General features: G+C 41.4%; 1 protein-coding gene and 1 non-coding gene across 2 annotated transcripts; one reads left to right on the top strand and one right to left on the bottom strand.

The window, feature by feature from the left end:
- Nucleotides 1–1,979: 1,979 nt before the first annotated feature.
- CRTAP (cartilage associated protein) lies at nucleotides 1,980–24,661 on the bottom strand. Its single transcript, XM_010713087.4, has 7 exons — nucleotides 24,115–24,661; nucleotides 20,504–20,653; nucleotides 19,738–19,909; nucleotides 16,871–16,999; nucleotides 14,735–14,880; nucleotides 12,755–12,838; nucleotides 1,980–2,508 (listed from the first exon to the last, which is right to left on the bottom strand). The coding sequence occupies exons 1-7, from the start codon at nucleotides 24,553–24,555 to the stop codon at nucleotides 2,449–2,451; spliced, it is 1,182 nt and encodes a 393-aa protein (XP_010711389.2). The 5' UTR covers nucleotides 24,556–24,661; the 3' UTR covers nucleotides 1,980–2,448.
- A 1,752-nt stretch (nucleotides 24,662–26,413) lies between these two features.
- Nucleotides 26,414–26,532, top strand: LOC116216775 (5S ribosomal RNA). Its single transcript, XR_004160227.1, has one exon. It is a non-coding gene; the product is annotated as a 5S ribosomal RNA (ribosomal RNA).
- Nucleotides 26,533–26,659: the final 127 nt, after the last annotated feature.

Genomic DNA, 26,659 nt, shown 5'->3' with positions numbered 1-26,659 from the left:
AATCGCTTTTAAATTTTAAAAGCAAAGTTAAATAACTATATGAAACAATAACAAATGATATAACAAATGATGTAACAAACTTGTGTGTAACAAGAAAATCAGATACTTCCTCTGTAAATGGTAAGCCAAAACATGGTCTTACAGCTGCAGGTGAAGCTAGGCAAATTTCCTGAACTTAAAAGAGTCTTAATAGATTTTCAGTTTGAGAATAAAATGACCTGCCTACTGACTTCAACAAATTAATTGCTGAAGGTCAATACATGAGGGGGAAGATGCCAACCAGAGTGACCTTAAACATTCTTTGTAGGTGGGTCAGTACTAACCTCATCAAATTCAACAGGGCCAAGTGCAGGGCCCTGCAGCTGGCTTGGGGTATTCCCACACACGAATACTGGCTGGGAGAATGGCCTGAGAGCAGCCCTGAGGAAACAACTTGGAGGTGTTGGTTGATGAGCTCAACGTGAGCTGGCAATGTGCACATGCAGCCCAGAAAGCTAATTGTATCCTGGGCTGGATGAAAAGTAGTGTGACTGGCACGGTGAGGGAGATGATTGTCTCCTTCTGCTTTGCTCTTGTAAGACCCCCATCTGCACAGCTGCATTCAGCTCTAGATCTCCAGCACAAGGACATGCAGCTGTTGCAGCAGGTTCAGAGGAGGCTAAAATGATGATCACAGGGCTGCTACACATCCGCAATGGAGACAGGCTGAGAGTTGGGTTATCCAGTCTGGAGAAGAGAAGGCTTCGTGGAGATCTTGCAATCTTCCAATAAGTAAATTGTTCAGAGATTTTGTATGCCCAGGGACTTTCTGCAAGAGCACGCAGTGATAGAACAAGGAGTAATGGCTTTAAACTAGAAGAAGGTAGACTCAGATTAGTTTCAAAGACAAATCTCAGAAAGTATGAGGATAGATTTAGATTAGATATTAGGAAGAATTTTTTTTACTCACCAGGTGGTGAGACACTGGCACAGGTTGCCCGAAGCTGTTTATGCCCCTTTCTGGAGGTGTTCAAGGCCACATTGGATGGGCTTTGGGCAACCTGATCTAGTGGAATGTTTCCCCAGCCGTGACAGGGAGATTGAAACGAGATGGTCTTTATAATCCCTTCCAATCCAAAGCATTCTATGATTCTATTACTGCTGTCACAGGCTAGAGGACACCTTAACCTGATCCTGTGGATTTTCCTTCTTGCTCTCTGTAAATGCTCAGCAGAGCAGACACTATGCTTATGCACCATATGTAAGCTACAGAAGCAACAGCTCAGCAAGACAGTTCATGCTTACCTTTTCAAAAGCATAAAGCAGATGCTCTTTTTGCAATTCATGTTCATTCAACTGAATTTGGATTTAGCCATAGAGGCAATGAATGTCCACCTCCTCTTGATGTAAAGTAGGTTGAAACAACTTGTAGGACTTCTTAATTAAAAATAAGACAAATGTAAAAGATAAAATCCTGGATCCTTTGAGGTCAGTGAGATTTCTGTTCTTCAGTACTCTTGTGCAATAACTCACTATTTATCTTCAACATATCTCTGGGGCCTAAAAGTACTTCTGCAAAGTACCATCATGTAGTTAATAAAAATGTCAGGAGTACACCTAAAATTGACTCGGTCTCCACGTGTACTTATTTTTGAATGAAAACTGTCCCAGCAGAATAAACAAAAAATCCATGCAAACCTTCTTCTTCAAAAGAGAATACTAAATACATAATTTACAATTACCTTACACAAGATTGGCCCCACTTCCACAGGAACCACAACTTCTTTCAAGAGAAAGATTGGCAGGAAGTAGGGATTATTTATTATTCAATTCTAAGTGACCTTACTTTCACATGGAATTTCATTCAGTTTTAAAAAAGATCAAAAAGTTTATAGAATTCTTAAAGCAATTTTTAGAAGCTCACCAGTTGTGGTGAGTTCATTAATCCTTTCAAGCTATTTAAAGTCCTTGTTTGTTACCTTCACATCTGTGAGATGCACTGGGATTCAGTATCACTTTATTAATCATCACAGTCATATATAAATAATACAATTACAAGCTTAGAAAGTGTAGAAGAACTGTTACATCATTCCCTGGTTCAAGATCTGACAGAAGTTCTTCCAAATTTATCTGCACTGTTAAAACATATGGCACAGCACTGAAACAAGAAATCTTAGTGTCAATCCAGAAAATAAGAATTGTCAGTTTTGTCGTGTTTGTGTAAAGAAAAGAAAGTTTGGGAGGAAAACTCATAAGCACCAATTCTGTAAAGGCACAGTGAAAACCCATGCTCATGAAAGAGTCAGTGCAGCACAGAAGTGATCTTTGAGGGGTAGATGTGATGTGTTTTGGAGCATAAAGGAACAGTTTTGAGGTATATCTATCTGGAACTACAGGTGACCAAAAACAATAATAAGGCACAATGGTGAGTGTTCACTTTCGTAGAATACTTCATGGTGATCTCACCCATCAGGATTCATTCTTTTCCTCCATTTCTAACAACTCATCAAGGAATTCCACCACTTCACCCTAGAAAAGATTAAAATTAAGAAATAGGTTAACTGTGTACTCCAAAATGAGTAGTGTTTACCATTAAAACAAACTGTAATAACTGGTGTCACATAACTGTTTTTAGCACTTTCATATACAGACTAGCACAACAAGCCTATAAAATGCAAACAAATGGTCCAAACGGGTAAACCACATGTATTCACTTACTTGCAAGGACATACAGACATTAAAAGAAGAAAATGCCACACTCCACATTAAATCTTGTACTTTTTCAGGTATTTAAATGGACAATGAAATCCTCAAATTTAGAAAGTAGACATATATAAATGTTTAAAGCACCTGTTAATTAGGGATTTAAAGGATAAAAAAGTAGAAATTTTAAAAATGTTGAAATACCATAAAAAATTGAAGCTTCAAAATTCAAAGCAGAAATGTTTTGTGAACTGTAATTATGACTTTGCATCTCTCTCCTCTAGCAGTTAATGTTCTTTGGTACACCCTTCAAAATACACTTTCTCCATTTTCACCTGTGAATATTCACATTTTACTTCAGAGCAGCGAAAACATTCTAGTATCTATGGTTCTCTATATTAGAAACAAATAATCTGCTTTTAAATTCAGTTCCATTGTACTTACAACTTCCAACCTTCTGATACACCGTACCAACACAACGTAACAAACTTACTTTCTTTGTGGTATATAAATATAACTATGCTTTGGCATAGTTATATACCACAGATTTGTCTTCCAGTGGTTAACCAAAGTACCTTGAGATGATACTGTCCCCTCAGCTGGAATTTACTGCTTTGCCAACCAAGCTACAGTATCTGAGCTGCAACTTGTAGCCCAAGGTCACACCTTGGAGCACTGGCTGAAAGAGCTAACTGTAAATGTGCAGCAGCATCTCAGACAACACAACTGACTGCAGCAGCTCATCTGCCTGCACCCTCAGAAATACCAGTGCTTTCCTATTTCCCCTCCATGCACAGTTCAGGCACGTCGATGCCTCAGCTTGTAGGTATTTTCACTTTTTGATACAACTCTAATACTGGGCTGTAAGAGAGACATAAATGCTCAGCTCTGAATTTCCAATCTTTTATTCTAACAACTACAGTGCCGTGTTAAAATGTTGTAATTTAAATTATGGTTTAAAAAAAAATCCAGTCCATCCTTTCTTGACATAATCCTATGCCTTTTAAAAAGGTTACAGCATGTAATTTAGCCTTTTTCCAGAACAAGTAGCAACTTTCTGATAGGAACAAAAAATTAAGAAGTCTGATCAACCCTTACTCTCAGATTAAAAAAAAAAAAATAATCAGAATTTAAAACAGTTGTGTTGAAAGAAAGTCACCCTTGCTTGGATGCTCACTTTCATACCCCCTTCACCAATCAAGTCTAAGATTTTGTCAACTCTACCAGGTTTCAGAGTCTGGTTAATGAAGGCTGCAAACAGTAATTTGTAACCTTAATTAAATTTTAAGCACATTTTTATCTTGGAAGGTATTCTTTAGCAGGACAACACCTTCCAGATACGTGCAGTTTCAGACTCAAAAGTTCACTGTTTCCTTTTGTGATAAGGGAAGAGCATTCTGTTTGAGGACAGTGAAAATAACAGGAAGAAATAGAGAAATTCTGTATTTTGACTACAGAACAATTGCATTATGGACATGGTGGTTAAAAATACTAACATCACATTTTTCAGATGTGACTAGCAAGGAGAGAAATAATTAGAACCAAGCAAACAAACAACAACAAAAAGTGAGAGGAAAGCCAGCTTAAGTAACTGCTGCTTTTGTTCCCCATTTCACAGTTCCATCTCAAAAGACTGTTGAGTTTTCACAACTGTGGTTTTAGAAAGTCCTGAAGGATGGCAATTTATTTTGCTTTGAATTTATTCAAAACATCTAAATTTCCAGTTCAACAAAAACACAAGAAAAAATGCCAGAACTTTCATATTCTCTGCTTGTTTTCCTGATTGCAGGAAGTCTGGCGACTGGAAAACAGGAATTCAACATTTCTGCACGTTTTCTTTTGTTAGAAGTATTTTGATTGCCTAAGGAGCCCAATCACATGAGGAACTTAACACCACTTCACAAATGCATATGAAGAAAATAGCCAGATGGTCCAATAGTCACTATGTAAGCCTTTGAAACAAAGGTTCAGAGAACTTAAGGACAAGTTTTCTGGCGTGACTTCTAAAATAGCAGGCATAAACATTTAGGTGCCTCTTGAAGGATTACAGATGCAGCCCCCATCAACTATAAACTGAGTTACCAGATTAGGAATGCACGTATCTCCTACAGGGCTCTCAAATCTAGTTTAGACTGATTCTCTTACACCTCAGAATCACCATTTAATAAAAGAATAACATACTAAAAATGAATTCTTTTTTCAGTCTATCTGCAAAGACAAATCTCAAAAAGCCTGAGAGATAGGGTGAAGGGAGTAAACATCTGACTGTATGATCTAGAATAAAGTATAAGGAAGACGTGGAGATTTCAATACTGTGACTTCAGTAACTCAGTTATATGTGAACGTAATTCAATTTGAGATATTGTCACATTCATCTGTAAGGTGGGATATTCCAGAAGACACAGGAGCTTGTATCACCTAGTCAAGAGAAGGCTCCTGTGGAGACCGTCTGCAGTCTTTCAGTGCATAAAGGGAATCTCCAAGAAACATCAGGATAGGCTCTTTAATGGGGTTGTAATGGTAAGACAAGGGGAAACAGTTTTAAATTAAAGAGTAGATTTAGATTAGACGTTAGGAATAAATTCTTAACTCAGAGAGTGGTGAGGCACTGGCATGGGCTGCCCAGAGAAGCTGCTGATGCTGCATCTCTGGAGATGTTCAAGGCCACACTGGATGGGGTTTTGGACAGCCCATTCTAGTTGGAGAGGAGTCAGAATTAGATGGTCTTTAAGGTTTTTTCTAATCCAAACCATTTTATGATTCTATCCAGACATCTAATTTTTTTTTTCTTCAGGCATGTTTTCAAACCAAGAAATTTGCAAGAGCCTGAAGTTTTAAATGTGAAAGGATGTTTAAAAAAAAAAAAAAAAGCAACACAACAGTATTTGAAATAAACTTGCCTGAAATCTCCAGAGTATGAAAGTCATCTTTAAAAGAGGGTGTGATAAGTCATTTCTGGTCTAATGAGAATTTCTGGGGAGTAAAAGAATTTGAAACATAGCTAGAAGGTGAAAATAGTTGCTTAAGCAAGAAATATCCAGAAAATATGCTGTAATGCAATTTAATAATTGCCTGGATGTTGATTATTTTTAAAAAGCTGAATAATCACTATCACAGTTAAAGACAAAAAGTGTAGTTGAAATATTTTTGCCTACACTTCACAGTAAGAATGTAAAACATCCAGACATTGAACATACTGTAGTTGGCATCCTGGTGAAAGGTGATAATACTACATCAGAAGAGTTTATCATGTTGTCACACTAACAGCTACGACCAGCTTTATCACTGTTTTTGCTCCATTAGCACTCTCTTGACACTGCATCAAGCATTTTGCATGTCTGATGTCAGTAAATACTTCCTAGATGTTAATTCCGGGAGAAAAGCTCAATGGTATCCCGGGTTCCATCAGAAGAGGAGAGGCCAGCAGGGTGTGGAGGTGACTGTCTCCTTCTATTCTGCCCCTGTGAGGCCCCATTTGGAATACTGCATCCAGGTCTGGGGCCCCCTACACAGGAAGGACGTGGAGCTTTAGGAGAGGGTCCAGAGCAGGGCCATGAAGACGATCCAAGGGCTGCAGCACCTCTCCTATGAAGACAGGCTGAAGGAACTGGGCTTGCTCAACCTGGATGAGAGAAGGCTGTGGGAAGACCTCATTGCAATATTTAAAGGGAGCTTATAAAACATGAGGGAAATCAACTTTTTACAAGGGTGGATAGTGAGAGGACAAAGGGGAACGGTGTTAAACTAAAGGAAGGGAGATCTAGATTAGATGTCAGGGGGGAGTTCTTTGCTGAGAGAACAGTGAGGTGCCCAGAGAGATTGTGGATGCTCGTCACTGGAGGTATTTAATGCCAGGCTAGATGGGGATCTGGGCAATCTGATCTAGTACTTGATCTAGAGGTTGGCAGCACTGCCTGTGGCAGAGGGGTTGGAACCTGATGGTCCTTGAGGTCCCTTTCAACCCAAGCCGTTCTATGATTCTGGGGTTCTAAGAAAAGCCTCCTGCCTACTTGTATCTGATAACTTCACCTTAGCTTTCAGACCTGGAATCAGAAAATGATTCCCTGGTATGATTTAAGCATTCAGCATGACAGACTTTTTCTTCCTACCTACCTAAATAAGAATCGCAACAAGTTCTACGTGTGAAGATGGCTGCAAAACTATAATTCTTCCTGCTGACAACTACTACAGGGAACACCAGCCATCCAGCTGTAATACAGGTTATGTAAACGTACTGCTCAGACAGTGCTGATGTAAATCAAGGTTCTGCCCACAGCGTGATGTAGCTGTCTGGCTGGTAGCTAGTAGATCAATATGTAAATTCTGATTGAGCTTGGGGAAGGGCAGATTTTGCTGCTAAGTACTTAGTTGATCACTGGAGATCACACAAGCAGACTGCTTAGTCCACTCCTGAGAAGCACACCTTTATTGCGAGTTGCCCCTTCGTCCAGTCCCTGCCTCTTGGTTTGATCTGATGGCCAAAAGTATCTGCTGCGGGGCTGCGACTCTGTCAGCACATGAGCTACCAACCTGTATGACAAACCTCTTCCCTCTCTCCAACCAGGGTCTATCAGCAAAGTGGGAATGACAAGAGGAATGCATGGGAAAAGATGGACAGGTATAGCCTGAAATATGGGAGGATACTGAGTAGCAGCAGTGGAATGTTCCCAGACAGGTGTGAGTGGTGAGAAGAATCAGACAAGCTGATCAACTGGAGCCCCCAGTTAGCTGTTAGATATGCAGATTGAGTACCCTTGGCTTAGAGTAACAACTGGACAGAGGCTCAAACAGAAAGAACAGATTTTGCACTACTGTAATTCAAGGTCTTACAGCGGGTAAATGAATAGGTAGATAATAATAAATAATAGTTTTAGAAAAGAATTCTTGGTTAATGCTATACAAGCTAACCCAGGCTACCAAGACTGGTACACTGGCTATTCTAAGAAAAGCTAGAGCATTTGAAAAAGTGAGTCCTAAAAAGGAGGAAAAATGCAGAACTCCTCACTTGCTACCACAAGCTGAGTGTCCAAGACCAAGGCATGCATTTGGGCCAGGGATTGTTACTGACCCTTTCTTAGGCAATATTAAGTGCTGCACTCACACGCAAAAAACACAACCTTTTAGAAGAAACATCTGTATTTTGGAGATTACTTGCCAGCTATTAAAATAAACAGCACAGAGGAAAAGCTCCCAATACATGGCTCAGTTATAGTCCAATTGAGAATGGTGGTCAAGCACCAACTTTTCTTTTGCCAGCTGCATTTAAAAACAGAAGCAACCAGTTTTTGTACCAGTGTCTGTACTGCTCACTGACAGGCCCAGATGCTTTGCCCTTGGTTGCCAAGACTAAGTAAGCATTGCCTTCTGCATAGCAAATATTAATCATTCATAGGTCCTTGCCTCTAAATACAATCTGTTCTGTCCTTTCTCAGTGTGGACTGGAAAAGTTCTGGGAAAAATAGCTTTTCATGTGACAACCCACACTTTCCACGCAGATTAGCTGATGGCATTTTGTATAGGGATTCCATATGCAGTGCAGTGCAATAGCCTGTTCCTTAGGGAAGTAACAGAATATTAACATAATAGTTTCTAGAATGAATTAAGATTTACAGAAAAATATTGTTATGGACATAAACTCAAGGCTGACTGGTATGAGTGAATGAGTAAGGAAAAGCCTTTATTCTCACCAATCTAAGAAACTGAGACTCAAGAGACAATACACAGAGAAAGAAGAATTGCCTAGATCTTTGTTTCTTATAATCTATGGCCTAAAAGGAAAATACTTATCCGACAAAACAAAATGTCCCCTGAGTGTCTTTCCCAGCAAAAAAAAAAAAAAAAAAAAAGAATTGGATTTGGCAAAAGTTGGAAAATAATAATCACTGAAAACTTGCTAGTGAGACTAACAAATTTGATTCTCTTATGTATCAGGTGTAGGTGTCTATGTTTTGGTAGTGGGAAAGTTTCAGGGGTGGCCTCTGTGACAAGAGGCCAGGGGCTGCCCTGGAAGTCAGGAGTAAGTATCCCAAAAATCCCTAACTAATTTGAGTAATTAATGAGAACAGCAACACAGTTAGATTCAAAAAAAACCAGCAGATTTTGTCCATTTTTCTTAAATCTTCAAGGACAATTAGCTATTTTGCACGAGGGCAGACAAAGGTTTGATATGGTTGACTGTGGAAGATGTGCTGTGCAGGCCTGAGGGATGCTGCAAACTCATAGCATGTAACCAACCAACTCTTGATATTTTGGAGGGAGCATTATTTCAGGATAACAGTAATGCACGTGTCAATAAGTGGCTCAGCTGTGGTGTCTGAAAGGTTTATTCAGCCTTCAATCAAGAAGTTCCTTGATCTAACCTTCAGTTAAAACATGAGAGTTCAGTGTAACCACTTTCCAGGTTCTCTATGAGCACTAAAGGCCAGACCTGACATTCCTTGCATTCTAGCAGGAAAAAAAAACCCTCAATTATTTGCGCAGAAAAATAATTTGGCTCTTCACTTGTTTATATTTCAGATGCTCAGTCAACAGTTTGACCCACTGTCATATGCTTTTAGTGATTTTTTTTTATTTTAAAAGAGCTTAGTTATTCCCTGTATCCGTGTTAACTGCTTTTTTCAAATATTTTTCCATTTCATTTTTTTATTGCATATTCTGAACATAAATTGTTTTCTCCCCATATACTGTAGGAGATTGTAGTACACTGCAGTGGTTACAATATTTTACAGTACTTTAATAAGTGTGCTTTCCTCTTAACATTTTTGTTATGCCTATAAAACATGAGTCAGTTCAATTTCAAAGCAACTAAAAAATCCTGCTCCCACTGCACTGGAAACAAAAGTCTTCTAGTGGCTTTGTTTCTAAACTCGGCTTATGTTCTTTTTGCCACCTTCTTATGCATACAGAGCCTTAGAGTTAATAAAGCAAAAAATATGTTGTTAGTGATTTCTGAACAGAAAAATAGGCTGAATTCAGATAATTTGCAACCAGTAGTCTACTGGGCGCTCCTGCCTTGATGCTATTCCATATCTTTCCACCACTCATTAGTTCAACTCACACTCCTTTACATCATACTTAGGCATGGAGCATCTAAGTCTCAGCTGTTGTACAAATGGAAGGGCACATGATCAACAATGAAGAAGAGCAGGATGCCAAAAAGAAAGAAAGAAAAAAAACACAACAATTGGACCAAGGCTGCCAAAAGTTTTTCACCTACTGATTATGTACTGAAAGAAAAATGACACTATTGGATCATCTCAACCAAATATTTGTGGTTCCTATGTAATTTTGAATAGCTAAGTAGCTATCCCTGAAAAAAAAAAACAAGTCCTCAAGAACACTGAATTTATGCGCCAGAAACTTGTCTCCTGTAATTAGTGTAATGTTGAAGTTATATCTGCACTAGCTGAATATCTGGCTCTTAATGGCATTTCATTTTGTTATTTACATCTGTGCAGTACTGGGGGTTAAAACTATCAGAGTTTTGATGTGTTAGACAGCTGAGCAGAAATCAAGAAGCTTGATTATCCACGGGCAACTAAGAGGACAACACTGTAATGCTCTGTTAGCTTCACTGTGGAAAACTCTTTAAGGATATTTAATAATTACTTTTAAGAAAAACTTATTTGTTGGTGCTAATGTTCTCTGTCACCTCTACTGTGCTCAGTGTTTGAACTAAAGTTTTTCATTTCCTTGTGGAAAAACATTAATAAAGTAACGTGAACTGTATTTCTTGTGGCATCATATGCAAAAATCATTACTACGTTCCAGCCTCTGTCATTACTGCCATGTATTATTGGAAGAAGCAACAAGTTCTCCCTTGCTTTGCTAATGGGATTTAAAAAGACCCACAAATGATCTGAAATATAGGAGCACTGTAAAGTTTGAATAAAGTAAGATTCTCCATTTGAGAATACATACATAAGATACAACATAAAGAGATCCTTTAGCTTCACTCAAAGAAAGAGAACGTTTTTTGCCTTTGATTATTTTATAGGTTTGTTGGCCCACCAGCAACACAGAGCCCACGGACAGCAAAGATGGAGCACAGAACCTCACAAAAGGCACACTCTATGGATCAAGTGGTTTAAAAGAACTGCGTCCACTCGAAACAGAGGTTGCCTCCCTCCTTGACAATTTTTAATAAAGCTTTTACTGTAACACTTTATCTGAGTTTTTAATCAGTTTTCCGCATTCCCATGGAATAAACTTTTCTATCTGTGCCAGTAGAAATATTAAAAAATATTCCATTTATACTACCATGTCCTGCCCATATAGCAAAAACTACAAGGTAGCGATTTTATCTCTGCGCTATTCCTGCTCTGTCTGGACTCCCTGGAAGGCTCCTGCAGCCAAGAAGAAGCTCTGGTAGCCAGGGATTTATGAGTTCACTACCAAAATCCAGAGCCAAGCCAGAGGCATGGACAGCCTCCATCTCTCCTAGGTTCTTCAGTCCTGTTAAGGGAGAGCACAGAAGCCCTTTAGCTTTTCTCCAGGAAATGAAAATGATAATTTTTCTAATATGAAGAGTGTGAGGTAGGGATGTAGGTGGCATGGCCAGGCCCACTAATTTTGGTTGTTTAACCCAAACGTAGCCCAGGGTAATGATACTTCCCCAGAAGTTTGATGTTTCCACCGTACAGCCCTTCTGTAGACTGCAAGGTCATTTATTATTGCCCTCATGAAATGGACTACAGGAACTAAAGCCAACAAACATTTTGTTTTTTTTTTTTTCCTTGTATTAAATGCTTGAGATTGAAGACTGTGTTTATAATTCCCTCTTCTAACAACATACAGGGGAAGTCTTCAAAATAGACCGCATTCCTCCTTCCTTAATTACTCATCCCTTTGTTTTGGAGCAGCAGATGTGAAAGAAGGAAAAAATTACAAATGAAGTTTCTGTCTAACGTAAGAAAACATTATGAACAAAGCAGAGTGTTTGCCCAAAACAACAAGGGAATATAAAAAAGCACTCAAGCATTTACACACCCTGATTGGAAACCCATATAGACTAGTTCTCATCTAAGCTTAACCATATAATGAGAATATTAAACTGTCCTTCAGAGACATTTATTACAATGGAAAGACTTAGCAGTCTTCCTATCATCTCATAACCTTGTAATGGAATTCTACATAAAGAGTTGTTTTCAGGTCACCAGCATACTGAAGGCAGTATAGACATATTATTACTTCTCCCCTATGAAATATTATCTCTGCCTATGTGCTGGATAAAATAAAAAGTGAAAACATGATAAAATTTTATAACATAAACTGTTTCTTTTCTTTTTGGTTGTAACTAAAAAACACTGTAGCATTGTTCACAAGTATACTGCCCTGTGCCATGACTGAACACAGTGCTTTGACAATGCCAGCAATGAAGTATTTCATCATTTAAACATTTTTTAAACCTTTAAAATGAAAGGTACTGAAAACAAAACAAAATGCAACTCAAATTCGTGACATACTTGAGCTTCAACTGATGGAGACAAAGAAAAGATCTTTCAACAATTTAACTACTTTTTCCACACAAGAAAATCACTTTACAAATTTCAAGCCTAATATTAGTCATTATATGTTACTTGGCCATAACTTCCAACCATTTCAGATGCAAGACTGGGTAACCAAAATGTTACTGTGAAAAAGAAAGTAAGGGGTAACGGGACTTCCCTGTGATAAAATGATAGTTTAGGTAGGGATTCTGGACAAAACTATGAGGATTTTAAAATGTAACTTAAACAATGTTTCAGAAAGAAAAAGAGAAATGTTTGGTTTAAATACATATACAACTTCTCTGCCCCCTGGTGTTACAGCTTGCAAAATTAATTTTCTTTTGGGGCTGAGTGCATTATAATTAGCCTTGTTTTAAAATGTGATGTGAGTGGTCTACTGCTCTTTGGGTTTGTTTCCTGTATTCATTCACAAAAGACAAATTTATGATAAATTGGTCACAATTACCAGAACGCTTCTCCACAGTACAGAAAACCTGGATTTCTAATTACTTATCATTTTAATGTGATTACTGTTTTTCAGGTTTGGCTTTTTCAAATCACGATTTTCTGTCTAGAAAACTCACCTCATCATCATCCATTAGATGTTCCTTTGCAAATTCATACATTTCCAGCTGGAGTGTGGTTATGTTGTGATATCTAACTGCATCCTACAGAAAAAAAAAATATTAAATTGCTATGTCACTTGAGGGTAGTAAGACAGAGGAGTGTCATCACATGTCATCTAAAACTATTCAAGTGAAGCTAAACCCAGATTTAGCAGAAGGCAAGTCTCGGAGGATTTAAAATGTTTGAGAAAGGAAACAGCAGAACAGCATACAGCATATCCAATGTCTTCTGCGGATCCTACTAAGCATAAGCTCCACCGGTGTGAGAAGAACAAAGCACTCTCCTGTTTCTCATGTTTCAAAGCATTGGCGAGTCTGAGAATAAGGAATGAGACTGCCAGAGCCAAGCAGCAAGCAGCCTGTGCCTGCATTCCAGTGGGCTTTGGATATGAGAAAGCTTCCATCTCCTTATGCGCTGGCATAAGGCAGCAGGCAGTTCTGGGAAAAAGAGACACTGAGGTATTTTGCATTGTAATGACTCACCACCCCAGCCCGTCTGGGAGTGGGAAATTCTGTACGGTCATCTACCTACCTGTCCCTCAGTTCCCCAGGTGTTTGCCTGGACAGCACAGGGTAGCTGTCACTGTCAGAACTGTGAATACTGCCAGTAATATAATTTGACTATTCCATTTAATTCTTTTCAGGGAGGAAAACAGGAGATTTTCCCTTCCACGAGGACATCTGAAGCTCAGAGTTAAATGCTGCTGTCACTCTGCTATCACTTTGTGGAAATAAACCTGAGACATTATGGTTTTCATGGCAAGTGATTAGGACAGCAAGCAACTTCTTTTCATAGCAAGACAGATCAAAGTACAAGAAAATACAGCTGTATACATTTGATATTTAATATTTAAAAATTAAATTATCTGTAGCCCCAACTCCTGAGAAGTTATCAATGAAACATTCACAGTTAATGTGTAGGGCCCTTGTTCTGTCCTTTCTGCACATGGACGCCAAATCTGTTTGTGGTCTGCAGTTTTAAACTGCTGCTACCCCTCACTCCCACCAACGTCAAATATTGTCTCCAGTATGGTTACAAAGCAGAGTTTTGTTCCCAACAACAGCAGCAGAAGAATGGTCTCTTTCCTGCGTGAACTCAGACTCACAGCTGCTGCCTGAAAGAACCAAATGCATTTTCTCTGTATTATGTTTCTGCTGGTCTTGCAGCACAGCCTTGGTTTCCAGCATGAGAATAAGGTGTGTTGCACATAACCTGATAGCTGCCCACAAACAAAAAATGCTTAACAAATGGAGTGGTATTTTTTACTTGAGCTGGCTGGCCTGAGAGGAAGGAAAGCATTATCAAATGATTTCATTAATTATTATATTCATTATCAAATTATTATAACTTATAAGGTACGCGTATGAATTGCTCTGCAGTGTTGCTACAGATAAAGCAAGTCACCTAAGCACTGCACAGGTATATGAGCTTAATGCCACACTAAGAATTGAGGGATGTGCCTTCGGGCCAGCACTGGTCTCAGTGACTGAGATGTCTGAAGGAGCAATACGGGAAGGACAACTTGAACATCAGCCTAAAGGGTGCCTGCTGTTGATTCAGCTTGGATAACTTAAATGACTCTTACATGGGGAAGTCATGCCCTAAGAAGAAGAAAAGGCACTAAATTTGTGGAGTGTGCATTACTAATGACTGACTTCTTATACAGTGTATACCACTAATGCCTAAAGAGTCAGACAAGTGTCATAAAGCAGCTAATTCAGCTGCATGACATAAATCCTGGTACCAAGAAATGAAAGAAAATCTGATTTGATCATCACAGTCCAGGCTGCTGGAATACAAGACATCTCTAAATATTAACAGAGAATCCTGGACATGGAAATTTAAAAAACAGTGCAGAAATCCATTTTTAGAGTTCTTTTCCAAAGCCAGAGCATAATCATTGAATGTTTGTATATTGTTTTAAATAATTCACTTACTGATCTGGGCTGAAAATCCTCTTCTTGAAGTCCCCATTTGTCTTTGTGGTATTGATAATAGACCATGTTCTGTTTCATTACTTCATCTTTCTGGTCAAATAGAAGGTAACTAGCAGCACAAGAGGCTGCGTTCTTCATGTCATTCACTAATAGACAGAGAAGCAAATCCACAAAAAGTAAATAAACAAAAACATATTGCCACCTTTCCACCATCTGCATTAAACATACATTAAAAAAAAAAAAGTTTCCGAGGCAGAATATGCTATTTTTATGTTCTGAAACAGGTAAGGTCATGATTCAGAAATGGAGACTTACCTGACAGAAGCTTATAGCTACAGGAGTCAGGTCATGAACAAGAGCAATCCAAGTTACTTGGCTTTCCTAAGAACTACCTTCTTCTTTGTAGGGAAAATGGGGATAACTTACCATTAACACAGAAGATAGTTTTCCTATGGCGTTACTTTCTCATGATAGTTTTCTAAGATAATCCTAACTAAATGTCTCTCCCAGCTACAGAACCAGTGAGGCATCAACCCACATCTTGGAGATGCCTACTGTGGGACTTCTTAAAGAAACAAATAAACAAATAAAAAAAAAATCCACTTCATTTTACTTGGATTGACAAAGATGGAAGCGTCAATATTTGTAGGCAAAAAACATGCAAAAGTCATTAATGGCTTGGCTGTATATGGCTGGCTATGCCTTTCCCTTGGTGTTGGAGCCTGGAAGAGCAGCACTAAGGGCTAAATATGTTCTTAACAGTGCAGGAAGTTCCTCAAGAAACCACAAAATTCATTGAATGACTTACTTATCAAAATGTGCAAGCACTGAGCACCAGAACACTATAATTTCTGTATGTTATGTGGTCCTCTTTCTTTAAAATGCATGTAGCCTCATGTGCTCTATTTTAATGAGACTATGAGAATCCACTAGGAAAAAGAGAATGGTATGAAATACTCTGCAGGTTTGTCTCTGGAAGAAATTCTGAATAATAAATTGAGAATTTAGTATTCATTCAGTAAGTACTGCTATGTTAAATGTGTTGCCTTGAGGTCACAATCTTTCTTCTTACTGAAGGAACTGGGGCTGTTTAGTCTGGGGAAAAGCAAGCTGAAGGGAGACCTTATTACTCTATTCCAATATCTGATTGCTTACAGCGAGAGCAGGGCTGGTCTCTTCTCACTGGTGACAGGTGACAGGTCAAGGGGAAATGGCCTCAAGTTGCACCAGGGTAAGTTTAGGTTGGATACCAGAAAAAACTTCTTTACAGAAAGGGTTGTTAAGCACTGGAATAGGCTCCCCAGGGAGGTGGTTGAGTCACCATCCCTGGATGTGTTTAAAAACTGTTTGGATGTGGTGCTCAGAGACATGAGTTAGTGCAGGGTTGTTAGGTTTGTGCAGTATGGTTAGGTTGTGGTTGGACTTGATGATCTTTAAGGTCTTTTCCAAACTGAGTGATTCTATGACTTAAGAATAAAGTTCTTGTTAGAAGTTCAGCTGCTTAACCATTTGGGTCCAAAAGCTTGGTCACCTCTTTTTTATTTCTACGTATGTGTGTAGAATGCATCAGTGCCACTGCATGCGTTCTAGTGTATAGGAAGTGGCTGACACTATTTACCCTAAGATGTGATATTATGAGTCACTTCATAAAGGCATAAGAGCTGGTGTATTACATAATTTATCATAAAATACTTATTGTGAACATTTAATGTTTATATGAAATTCTGAAAAGTGCAAGTAAACTATGCTGGCAGCAGGTATTGTATAGAATGAGGGGTGGTGATGTGTCAGATCACACTTGCTCTGTAACTGTCTCAATTTTCCAGCACTCAAGTGGAGATCAGTCACAAGCAATATCTTAAAACAAAGGGACTTGCCTGGGCAGAATTCAACCTCTGTGTATAGAAATTCACTTTGTCATGAACAATTTTATGAGCCAAGGATTCATCATGCTCATCTCCCATGTCTACAATTATATACTGAGAAAAAGATATGGAGTATCTCAGACTTACAGCCCCAGCACAGGCAAAAATGCAGATTCTGGAGCTCACTATTGATTTCCAAACCATAAAAAGACAAGGAATGGAAGCTCTCCCACATCATCCCAATATTTAAGTCCATTAAATCACTACTTACATTTATAATACGCAAACTGTAAGTAATGGTACATGGTGGCCACAAATTTCTCAACAACAAAGCCTCCTATAATGGGTGTCAGATTACTTTCACACTGCACTTTGCATGCAAGGACTTCAATATAATGATCTAGAAGGAAGAAAACAGCAACACAGGATATAAGTAGAACACACTGTTATAACCCTTCCCAGTAGCTACCCATCAAAATTTGGCCTTATAATGTTTAAGTCCTGTGCATCTGAAGCTTGCTGCTTGGAATTACTGAAGTACATCTCCAGTGCTGGCATTCAGCCCTTCTGGTAAAATCAGTAGGATCAGCATTTCAAGGATATCAAAATTACAGTTCCAGAGAACTAAGCAGTTAGGTTTCACTGACACCTACAGGCAGTCTGTGGTGGTAGGTTTTATACAAAGCACTGTGGAGTACAGCGTTATTTCCAAACTATGAAATGAGCAATGGTATTTCTGAAAGTCTTTGTAATTACACTGAATTACTGCATAATTAAGGTCTGCCTTAGTACAGTGGTATCACAGAGAGAGACACCACCAGGTGATTGCAAAATAAACCTCTAAAGATAGCTGCATTTTATGCCAGATGTTTGGATGTTCTAAAAGACATGATGTGCTATCCTAGTCTAAAAGACATGGATATGCTGCACTACAGAAAAACTTTAATCCAAAAAGGTTTAAGGTTACATGTTTTCCCAGTCTGAAAAACTAGGTACAATGGGGTGGGACTTGAACTGATTTTATCTTCAGTATCTGGTCATGAGCCAGCAGTATGCCCTTGTGGCCAAAAAGGCCAATGGCATTCTGGGGTGCATTAAAAAGAGCATGGCCAGCAGGTCGAGGGAGGTGATCCTCCCCCTCTACTCTGCCCTGGTAAGGCCTCATCTGGAGTACTGTGTCCAGTTCTGGGCTCCCCAGTACAAAAAAGACAGGGATCTCTTGGAAAGAGTCCAGCGGAGGGCCACAAAGATGGTGAAGGGCCTGGAGCATCTCTCCTATGAAGAAAGGCTAAGTGAGCTGGGTCCGTTTAGCCTTGAAAAAAGAAGACTGAGAGGGGACCTAATCCAGGTTTATAAATATCTGAGGTGTGGAGGCAGAATGGCGAGGCCAGACTGTTTTCAGCAGTGTGAAGACAGGACAAGGGGAAACGGTCAGAAACTGGATCAGAGGAAGTTCCGCACAAATGTGCGTAAGAACTTCTTTATGGTGAGGGTGACGGAGCACTGGAACAGGCTGCCCAGGGGGGTTGTGGAGTCTCCTTCTCTGGAGATGTTCAGGACCCGCCTGGACACCTACTTGTGCGACCTGGTGTAGGGAATCTGTTTCGGCAGGGGGGTTGGACTTGATGATCTCTAGAGGTCCCTTCCAACCCATATGATTCTGTGATTTAAGAAAATATCTTCCAAGAAAGCATTCCATCAAAGAATTCCATTTTCAGGACATAAATACAGTATTTGAAATGTACTGCCCACACCTGTGATGACATCATGCAGTACTCCTACCTTTCTGTCTCACCACTACTGCTGGAACAGTCTTTTTCTTCCTCCCATGGAGGAAGAGGACTGACAGTAAGTGCTAGTTGTAAATGAGCACTGACAGAGTGAATGAGTTACAGACATCCTTTACAGTGGTTTGGAGGTGATCCAAACCATGGGAGTGTTTCATGATTTACTGTTGTATGGGAACTGCTGAATCATGGCCTGAACCTCTGATTGACCACCTGAGGTGAGCACTGAGCCCTGGGAGCACAGGTGAAGGCAATTCTCCTGTGCTGCTGGAAGCAGTGGAGCCTGGCTGCACCTCTCCTAGACCCATTTAAGAGCTGACTGCCAGTGGGGAAGGGTCTCTTTCTGGAGATCCCTCTTTTGGAGTTTTACAGTGAGCCTAGGACAAGGGTAAGCACTCTTATCTATTCTTTCTTTGGTGTAATAACCTGCTTAGCCAAACTCTCTTATATTTCATAATTGTAACATCTGTATATTCATTGATTATAGCACTATCTATTCATTTTCCTCCACTCCTTATCTACTGTTCTAGGCACTTGCCACCTTTGCTGAAGCAATGCCTGAGGAAGAGCCTGCAGTAGCTATTTCATATTAACTATAAAGCTATATATTAATTCACTACTGTGAGGTACCACAGAGCTGCCCTTTCTTTAAATTTCTTTACAAAGCACGCAGGTGTTCTTCACACATACACTGTCAGCAGCACTCAGCTCAATGCACTGGAGAAATAGCTTCTTTCATTACAGAAGTGCACAGGAAATATGCACGTGCCATTCTGACATTTAAAAGAAGAGGCACTGCTTTTTCGTTGAAAAGCAATATTTTTTTTTAAGCTATACTCTTAAGAAATCTCATTTGCTAGGAAACTTTCCTTTTACTGAAGGAAAGATGAAAAATAACAAACTTGATGCACATTTCTTTCATAAATATGACAACAGTGGCACACAAATCACAAAGCAGATTTTGAAGACTAATCACTGAGCATCAGAGACAGATAAATCGATATTGAAATTATGGTCAAGAGGTCTGTCTACTTAGCAGTTGCTACCTGGATGGAACAGTTGTTATTTACATGTGTATGTTATGCTGACACTCTTGATTTCCAAGTTAATGTAAGAATTCTTTGTTTCAATTTTCTGACAACAATCACTTACGTTACTAAGCAGAAAAGTAAACCACAATTCAAGCACTTTTCAGTGACTCTAATAACTTCATATTGGCTCAAACTAAACAGGGGGCACCATGAGTAATTCCCATTGCAAATTAAGGAAGGAGGACTTAGGTAGCTGATCCTATAGGTGAAACTGAATATACTTTCATGACTTCTTTCTTGACTGTTTCCTAAGTACTCACCTGCAATGGAGAGATAGAAGTCTTTAAAATCTTTAATCTCTCGGGAGCCTTCACAGGCTGCTATACAGTCATCGTAGGCTTTGAAGAAATCGGGAAGAGCCAGTTCCATATCTGAGATGGATGTTCTCCAGTTGTCACCATTGTATGCTCTCACAGCCCTGACAAAAAGATTCTGAAAAATCGGCAGGAATGAACTACCAGTAAGTGACCTGTGGAAAGCTGTGTGTAAATTCAAATACAGTAAGTGATGTCTCAGCATTTTTGAATTACTAGATAAGCTGCTATCCAGTTAATATGAAACAGATGATGAACAGATTTTATCAGATATTTCCTACATAGTTGAGTATGTGGCTCCATTTCAGATAAATGGGAAAAGCCTGCTGGAAAAAGAGTGTGATTCCAAAGAGCATATTTTGAGATAGAGATTTTTTTCAGCAGTCTTAACATCAATAAACAATTTTAAGCTGTACCTCTGTAGCACTCACAGCATTTGAGTAACTCCATGTACTTGCTTACTTCCATTAGCTGTCTGCGTGTAGTAGCTTTTGAGTATGCTACTCCACATCATTTGCTGTGACTTATGGAACAGTGAAAAGCAAATGACATGAGAATTATTGCTGGCACTAAAAAAGAGGAACAGAGATGTCTGAGGTATCTAGTAAGATAAAAAGGAGAGGTAGGAGATGAGAACATATAAGTAAATGACATCTTCAAATCTCATGCAGTAACAGAAGGTTCCAAGAGACTGTAATGGGAATAAACACACCTCATAAGGCTTTGTCTCCAAGTCTTTAATGTGCTCCTCAGCATCAGGTATGCTCTTATAGTAGGCCATATTTCTTTGCATCATTTCATCATCTGGATGCTTCAGAAGAAATGTGTGAGCTGCTGCAATAGCTTTTGGAAGGTTATTAGCCTAAATGTGGAAATAGGGGAGAGAAGGGAGAGGAGAAAGAAACGGTTAATTGGGGAAAAAGGGTATCAGATTCCTGCAAGATCTATATCTCCAAGCTTACCACTGCTAAAACCATGTTCCCAGCAGACACAATCATACAGTGAAACTGATACAATACTTCTCAGTTTACTACTAGCTGCACCACTATGAACATTTCATTTTTTTTTTTAAAGTCTATTATTGTTGTAAATAGCATAAATGATTGTAAGTCAAAAAGAACACTTTTTGCCTTTCTCACTTCTCTGTTCATAAAGCTGACAAAGCATAAAATATATTCCTACTCATGTGTAGGATTAATCACACAGCAATTACTAATGCCCAAGCATGGATACTGAATCACCGCTTACCCCCTCTCTGTGGTGTTTATGTAGCCTATTTGTCTAGCAGCATGCAAGACATTGCTATGATAATAGACCATCCTGGTGCTGTTAAACAAACCAAGTCCAACAGCAGGTACTTGTTCAATAACTGTTCTAATGTACTACATGATTTTTGTACCAGATTTTAAACTAAATTTAACCCCTGTATCAGAAGTATATATTACTCATACATATTTACATACACATTTGTATGTGTATTTTTAATATTTTATGTACACATATTTTACTAAATGCATATCATATATATGTATCTGTATAGAGTGCAACAGTGAAAGTAAAAGCCTTAAGTACTAGTGAAATGTTAAGCACTTCTCTCTTGCAAGCTGAGATCCAGATCAGTCCATCCAGCATAGGTGTTACTGAGTTGCATTAAACATCTGAAATAGCTTACAGCAGTGTATATATAAAACCATGAGCAAGAATCACAAGCATGTATTCACACACACTCATCCATTTGCACCCATAAAAGGCAGCCTTTCATTTCAGAGGAAACCTGAGAGACTGTCACACCAAAAGAAATGCTTTGACCCTAAGATGAGCTCTCACTGCTGTCCTGCTATAAGTACCAATGCAATGGGATCATGCCAGCTGCATTTCCTGCTGTCCCCAAACTATGCACTTCTAGCCAGCCCACACACTGCTGAATGCACAGGGAAAGCACTTTCATCAAAAGCCTGAGTTCTCCCATGCTTAACTCTTTAACCCTATTTGCTGGGAAGCTGGCCAATCTCTCATTTTTGCCTGGTATGTGATTTACTTGCGATTATAACTTTCATGCTAAAAAAAAGCGAGTGAGAAAAAAGGAAAGCTGTGTAGAAACATGTTCCTATGTAAACTCAGTGGCTACCAGGCAGCTCCCTCCAGAGGAGCAAACAGCAGCACAGGAACATCTGCTCCCAGAATTGTCTGAGACGTGGCAAAATTTCACTCCTGAACCCACCTGAATAAATACGTGCTCACTCTAAAAAAAATCCACAGAGTGTTTCTTTATGCCTTCTTTCTGTATTATACGTGATATTATGGAAGAAGAAGGAAAAAAGTGACACTCCCTTCTTCAGAAAACCACCAGCTAGGAAGAAGTCCTCTGCAGGCAGCAATTTGTATTTTTAGAAGGCCCATTCAGAGCTCTCCAAGTGAGTGATGAAAGCTCAAAGCTGGACTACAGTATAAAAACAAAGACAATATAAACAACAGCACTGACAAGAGAAACACCAAATTACAGTTCACAAACCTACTGCAAGTGGGGCTGGAAAACAGCTTAAAGGCACATTCAAATCATTCACATATCAGAAACAATACGTAGGAATGATTTTTGCTCCAGGACCATTCCTGATGTGGTACAATCATAGCCACGTTTGTATCTACTACAGGGGGAACAAATAAAGAAAGACAATTAATGGAAACATTTGTGGTCATGTCATTTTGGTATCTGTATATGGCTTTGAGAGTTAGCAGTGCCTACCATTCAAAAGAAATGTCTCATTTGATACCTTCTACTCTCCATGTGAAGAAACTAATGCACACTAAGGTAAGTTCTTCTGTACAGCTTTTGGGGTGGCTTCACATGCTCAGAACTAGGCTGGTGTGACACTGCGCGCTGTGTGATATTAGGTGCGTGTGGATACTGCTCACTGGCGCTCTATGAGAATGTGTTTCCCTGCTTTGGTTTATATAATTTGTGAAAATAATTTTAAATTTCCATATGGGAAAGAAATTCCTACAAATATGACATAGCAACAGTTACTAAGATGTGTATGTTTTAAGCAAAGGTCGCAGAAGGAATGCACAAGCATACAATCTCATATAAAGAATACTGGGCTACACCAGGACCAAATCCCTAAAAGAAATGGCAGTCTATCCAAACAAAAGATGTCAGCTTGTTTTCTTTCCTCACAGATACTGCATTTATTTAGAATGCAAGTGACTGCAAATCTGAGTGAATGGAATGAGGGCCCTGGTTTAGAGAACAAAAAATGAAAATGTGGAGGGGGAAAATAAAAATAGAATAGTGAAATAGATCCTGGTCAGGAGGATGACAAGAAGCTAGAGAAACAAGAGTGAATGTGGTGGAAGTGGTGCTCCCAGTCCTGGCTGGCCCAAGAGCAAAAGGCAAATGTCATTCCAGGGCTGGCATTAGTGCTACACTCTGGCAGCCAGTTCTATAAAATCTATAGAATCATTAAGGTTGGGAAAGACCTCTACCATCACCAAGTCCAACATCAGCCCATCACCACCACGACTGATAACCACATCCCTCAGTGCCACATCCACACGGTTCTTCCACATCTCCACGGACGGTGACTCCACCACTTCCCTGGGCAGCCTCTCCCACCACCTCACCACCACTTCCCAGAAGAAATGTTTCTCAACATCCAATTTCAACCTCCCCTGGCACAACCTGATGCCATTCTCTCCCATCTTATCACTGTTACCTGCGAGAAGAGGCTGTCCCCCACTTCACCACAACCTGCTTTCAGGTGGTTGTAGAGACCATACAGGTCTACCCTGAGCCTCCTCATCTCCAGACTGAACAATTCCAGTTCACTCAGCCATTCCTCATAAGCCTTGTGCTTCCGACCCTTCAACAGTTTTGCTTTATGCCTTCCTGTGGATGTAACAATGCCAAAGCAGTGCAGGCACCATGCAAGCTACATGCTGGGGGCTGTTCTGACTGAAAGAATGAGTCCAGCAGGGAGTAAGTGAGAAACCTGAACATGCTGGAGAAGAGGAAGCAGAAATGAGTGCTTGCAATAGCACAGTGGAGACTGAAAAGGTCTGAGGTAGGTTTTAAACTAAGTCATAAGAAATTAATGCAGGTAGGAAGATGGGATGGCTGGGGGTAGGAACAGCATGGCATCAGGATAAGGAGGCAGAGTCCAGCGGATCTTGATGAGAACCGGAGACTAATGCAGGGCTGAGCAGGATGAGCGACGAGGAAGGAGCTGGGCAGCACTACGTGGGCACACAGACGTGTGACAGCGGTGACACGAGGCAGGCGTGAAGGTGGAGAGGAAGCCGGGGCGGGGCAGGGCCGGGCCTCACCTTGAAGTAGGCGAACTGCAGGTACTTGTAGGGCTCGCGGCGCTGGAACTCCTCGAGCAGCTCGCGGCCGGGCTGGGCCTGGCGGAAGGCGGGCAGCCCCTGCTTGCAGCGCCGCAGGCACTGCGCCCGCCGCAGCACCCCGGCCAGCAGGCGCAGCTCGGCCAGCTCCCCATCGGCGGGCGGCGGGGCGGCGGGCGGCACGGCGGAGCTGCAGTTGTGGTGGCAGAAGGCCTCGCTGTCGCGCAGCAGGCGGTACAGCCGCATGCTCACCTCCAGGTAGCTGACGCTCTCGGGCCAGTTCTCCGTGCTGTACTGGTCCAGGCCATAGCGGTAGGCGGATTCCAGCGGCATCAGCTCGTCCCGCGGGAAGCTGCGGAAGCTGTACCGCTCGTACTGCGCGATCGCCGTCGCCACAAGCGCCGCCAGCAGCGCCCGCCACATCGCTGCGCCTCGGGCCCGGCCCGCACCACGTCGCCGTGGCGGGGAGAGACGGAGCGCAGCGATGGGGCCGGGCGGGGCGGGCCGGGGGCGGGGGGCTGCGCGGCCGGGCGGGACCGTGTGTGGGAGGGAGGAACAGCCCGGTCTCGGAAGCTAAGCAGGGCTAGAGCCGGTTGGCGCATAGATGGGAAGCTGTTAGGAATCTGCGTGTTCTGAAGGCGGTCTGCCCGAGGACTTTTTTGTTTTTCTCAGAATCGTGAAGGTTGGAAATGACTGCTAAGATCTTCGAGTCCAGCCATCAAGCCACCACCACCACTATGTCCTTGACTGCCACATCCACATGTTTCTTGAACACCTTTAGGGACAGTGACTCCATTCACCTCCCTGGGCAGCCTGTCCCAGCGCCTCACTGCCCTTTCAGAGAATTATTTTTTCCTCATATCCAATGCAAACCTCCCCTGGTGCAACTTAAGGCCATTCCCTCTTGTCCCTCTCCTCCCTCTCATCTCCCTGTCCTCCATATAAAGATTCACATACCACATGGAAATTGGCTGCGTGGTGCTAACAGGTGTAAGGCCATCTGTGTTTGGTCCCACCAGCATCGTGGTACGCTGATGCTAGTGCTTCTGTGCAGGAATACAGGCTGAGAGAGGTGAAAGTGGTTGTAGGCAGTGTGGCCTTTCTGCCCAGTTAGAGCAACAGGGTCTTCCTCATCCCCTCAAGCACTGGGGCATGTCCCTGGGCCTGATAGAGCTTGTGTGTGCTTGCAGGTGTTCCAGGAGGTGTGAGCATGGGGAAAGTGACCATTAGCATGAAGATGGAGTAGGTGCGAAGTGGCTGGCAGGCTGCACAGAAGGAAAGGATCTGGGGGCGTTAGTTGGCAGCCAGCTGAACATGAGCCAGCAGTGTACCCAGGAGGCCAGAAAGACCAACGGCATCCTGGGTCATATCAAAAGTAGTGTGACCAGTGGGACCATGGAGGTGATCGTCCCTCTGTACTCAGCCCTGGTGAGTGCTCAGTTTGGGGCCCCTCACTACAAGACAAACATCGAGGACCTGGAGCATGTATACAGAAGGGCAACAAAGTTATCAAGGGCCTGGAGCACAAGTCTTTCAGTGAGCAGGTGATGGAACAGGGATTGTTCAGTCTGGAGATGAGAAGGCTCAGGGTAGACCTGTATGGTCTCTACAGCCACCTGTTGTGGTGAAGTGGGGGACAGCCTCTTCTCGCAGGTAACAGTGATAAGATGGGAGAGAATGGCATCAGGTTGTGCCAGGGGAGGTTGAAATTGGATGTTGAGAAACATTTCTTCTGGGAAGTGGTGGTGAGGTGGTGGGAGAGGCTGCCCAGGGAAGTGGTGGAGTCACCGTCCGTGGAGATGTGGAAGAACCGTGTGGATGTGGCACTGAGGGATGTGGTTATCAGTCGTGGTGGTGATAGGCTGATGGTTGGACTCAGTGATGGTAGAGGTCTTTTTCAGCCTTTATAGATTCTGTGGTAAGGAGATGCCTGCTCAGCTGGACAATATGTTGTGCTCACACACTCATGAAACCTGCAGAGGGTTTGGGGTGGCTGAAACATAGGAATGGGTTTAGAGAAGGGACAGTCTTTTGGGGGATTTGGCAGCTGTGTTGAAGGGAAAGCTGAGGGAAGTGAAATTAGGTACACTTATCATACTGCTGCTTAAAGAGTTGCTTGTGCTGTCCAAGGCAGGTGAAGTTTGTAAGATGTGGGTAGACCAAGATGGCGGCAAACGTGGCAATAGGAGGGTGGTTGCTGCAGAGCAGAAGAAGGGAGACAGGCCTGTCACTGAAACATAGCAGCGTATACCTTAAAACCAGCTGGAGAACCTTCTCTATTGCCTACGGCCATACCACCCTGGAAACGCCCGATCTCGTCTGATCTCGGAAGCTAAGCAGGGTCGGGCTCGGTTAGTACTTGGATGGGAGACTGCCTGGGAATACCGAGTGTCGTAGGCGTCTATTTTTGCTTTGGCGCTGCTATCTCCAAAGGCGCACGGCCGTTCTGCATTGTTGTTTTTGCACCTTTTTAGCTGGGAATACCCCCCAGCTCCGGCCCACCCGCGCCCCTCTGCCGCACTTTCCC

Source organism: Meleagris gallopavo, chromosome 6 (genome assembly GCF_905368555.1).
Source record: "Meleagris gallopavo chromosome 6, MGAL_WU_HG_1.1, whole genome shotgun sequence".
Lineage (NCBI taxonomy): Eukaryota > Metazoa > Chordata > Aves > Galliformes > Phasianidae > Meleagris > Meleagris gallopavo.
Note: the sequence above shows the minus strand (reverse complement) of the source record. Positions and strands in the feature narration are given on the sequence as shown.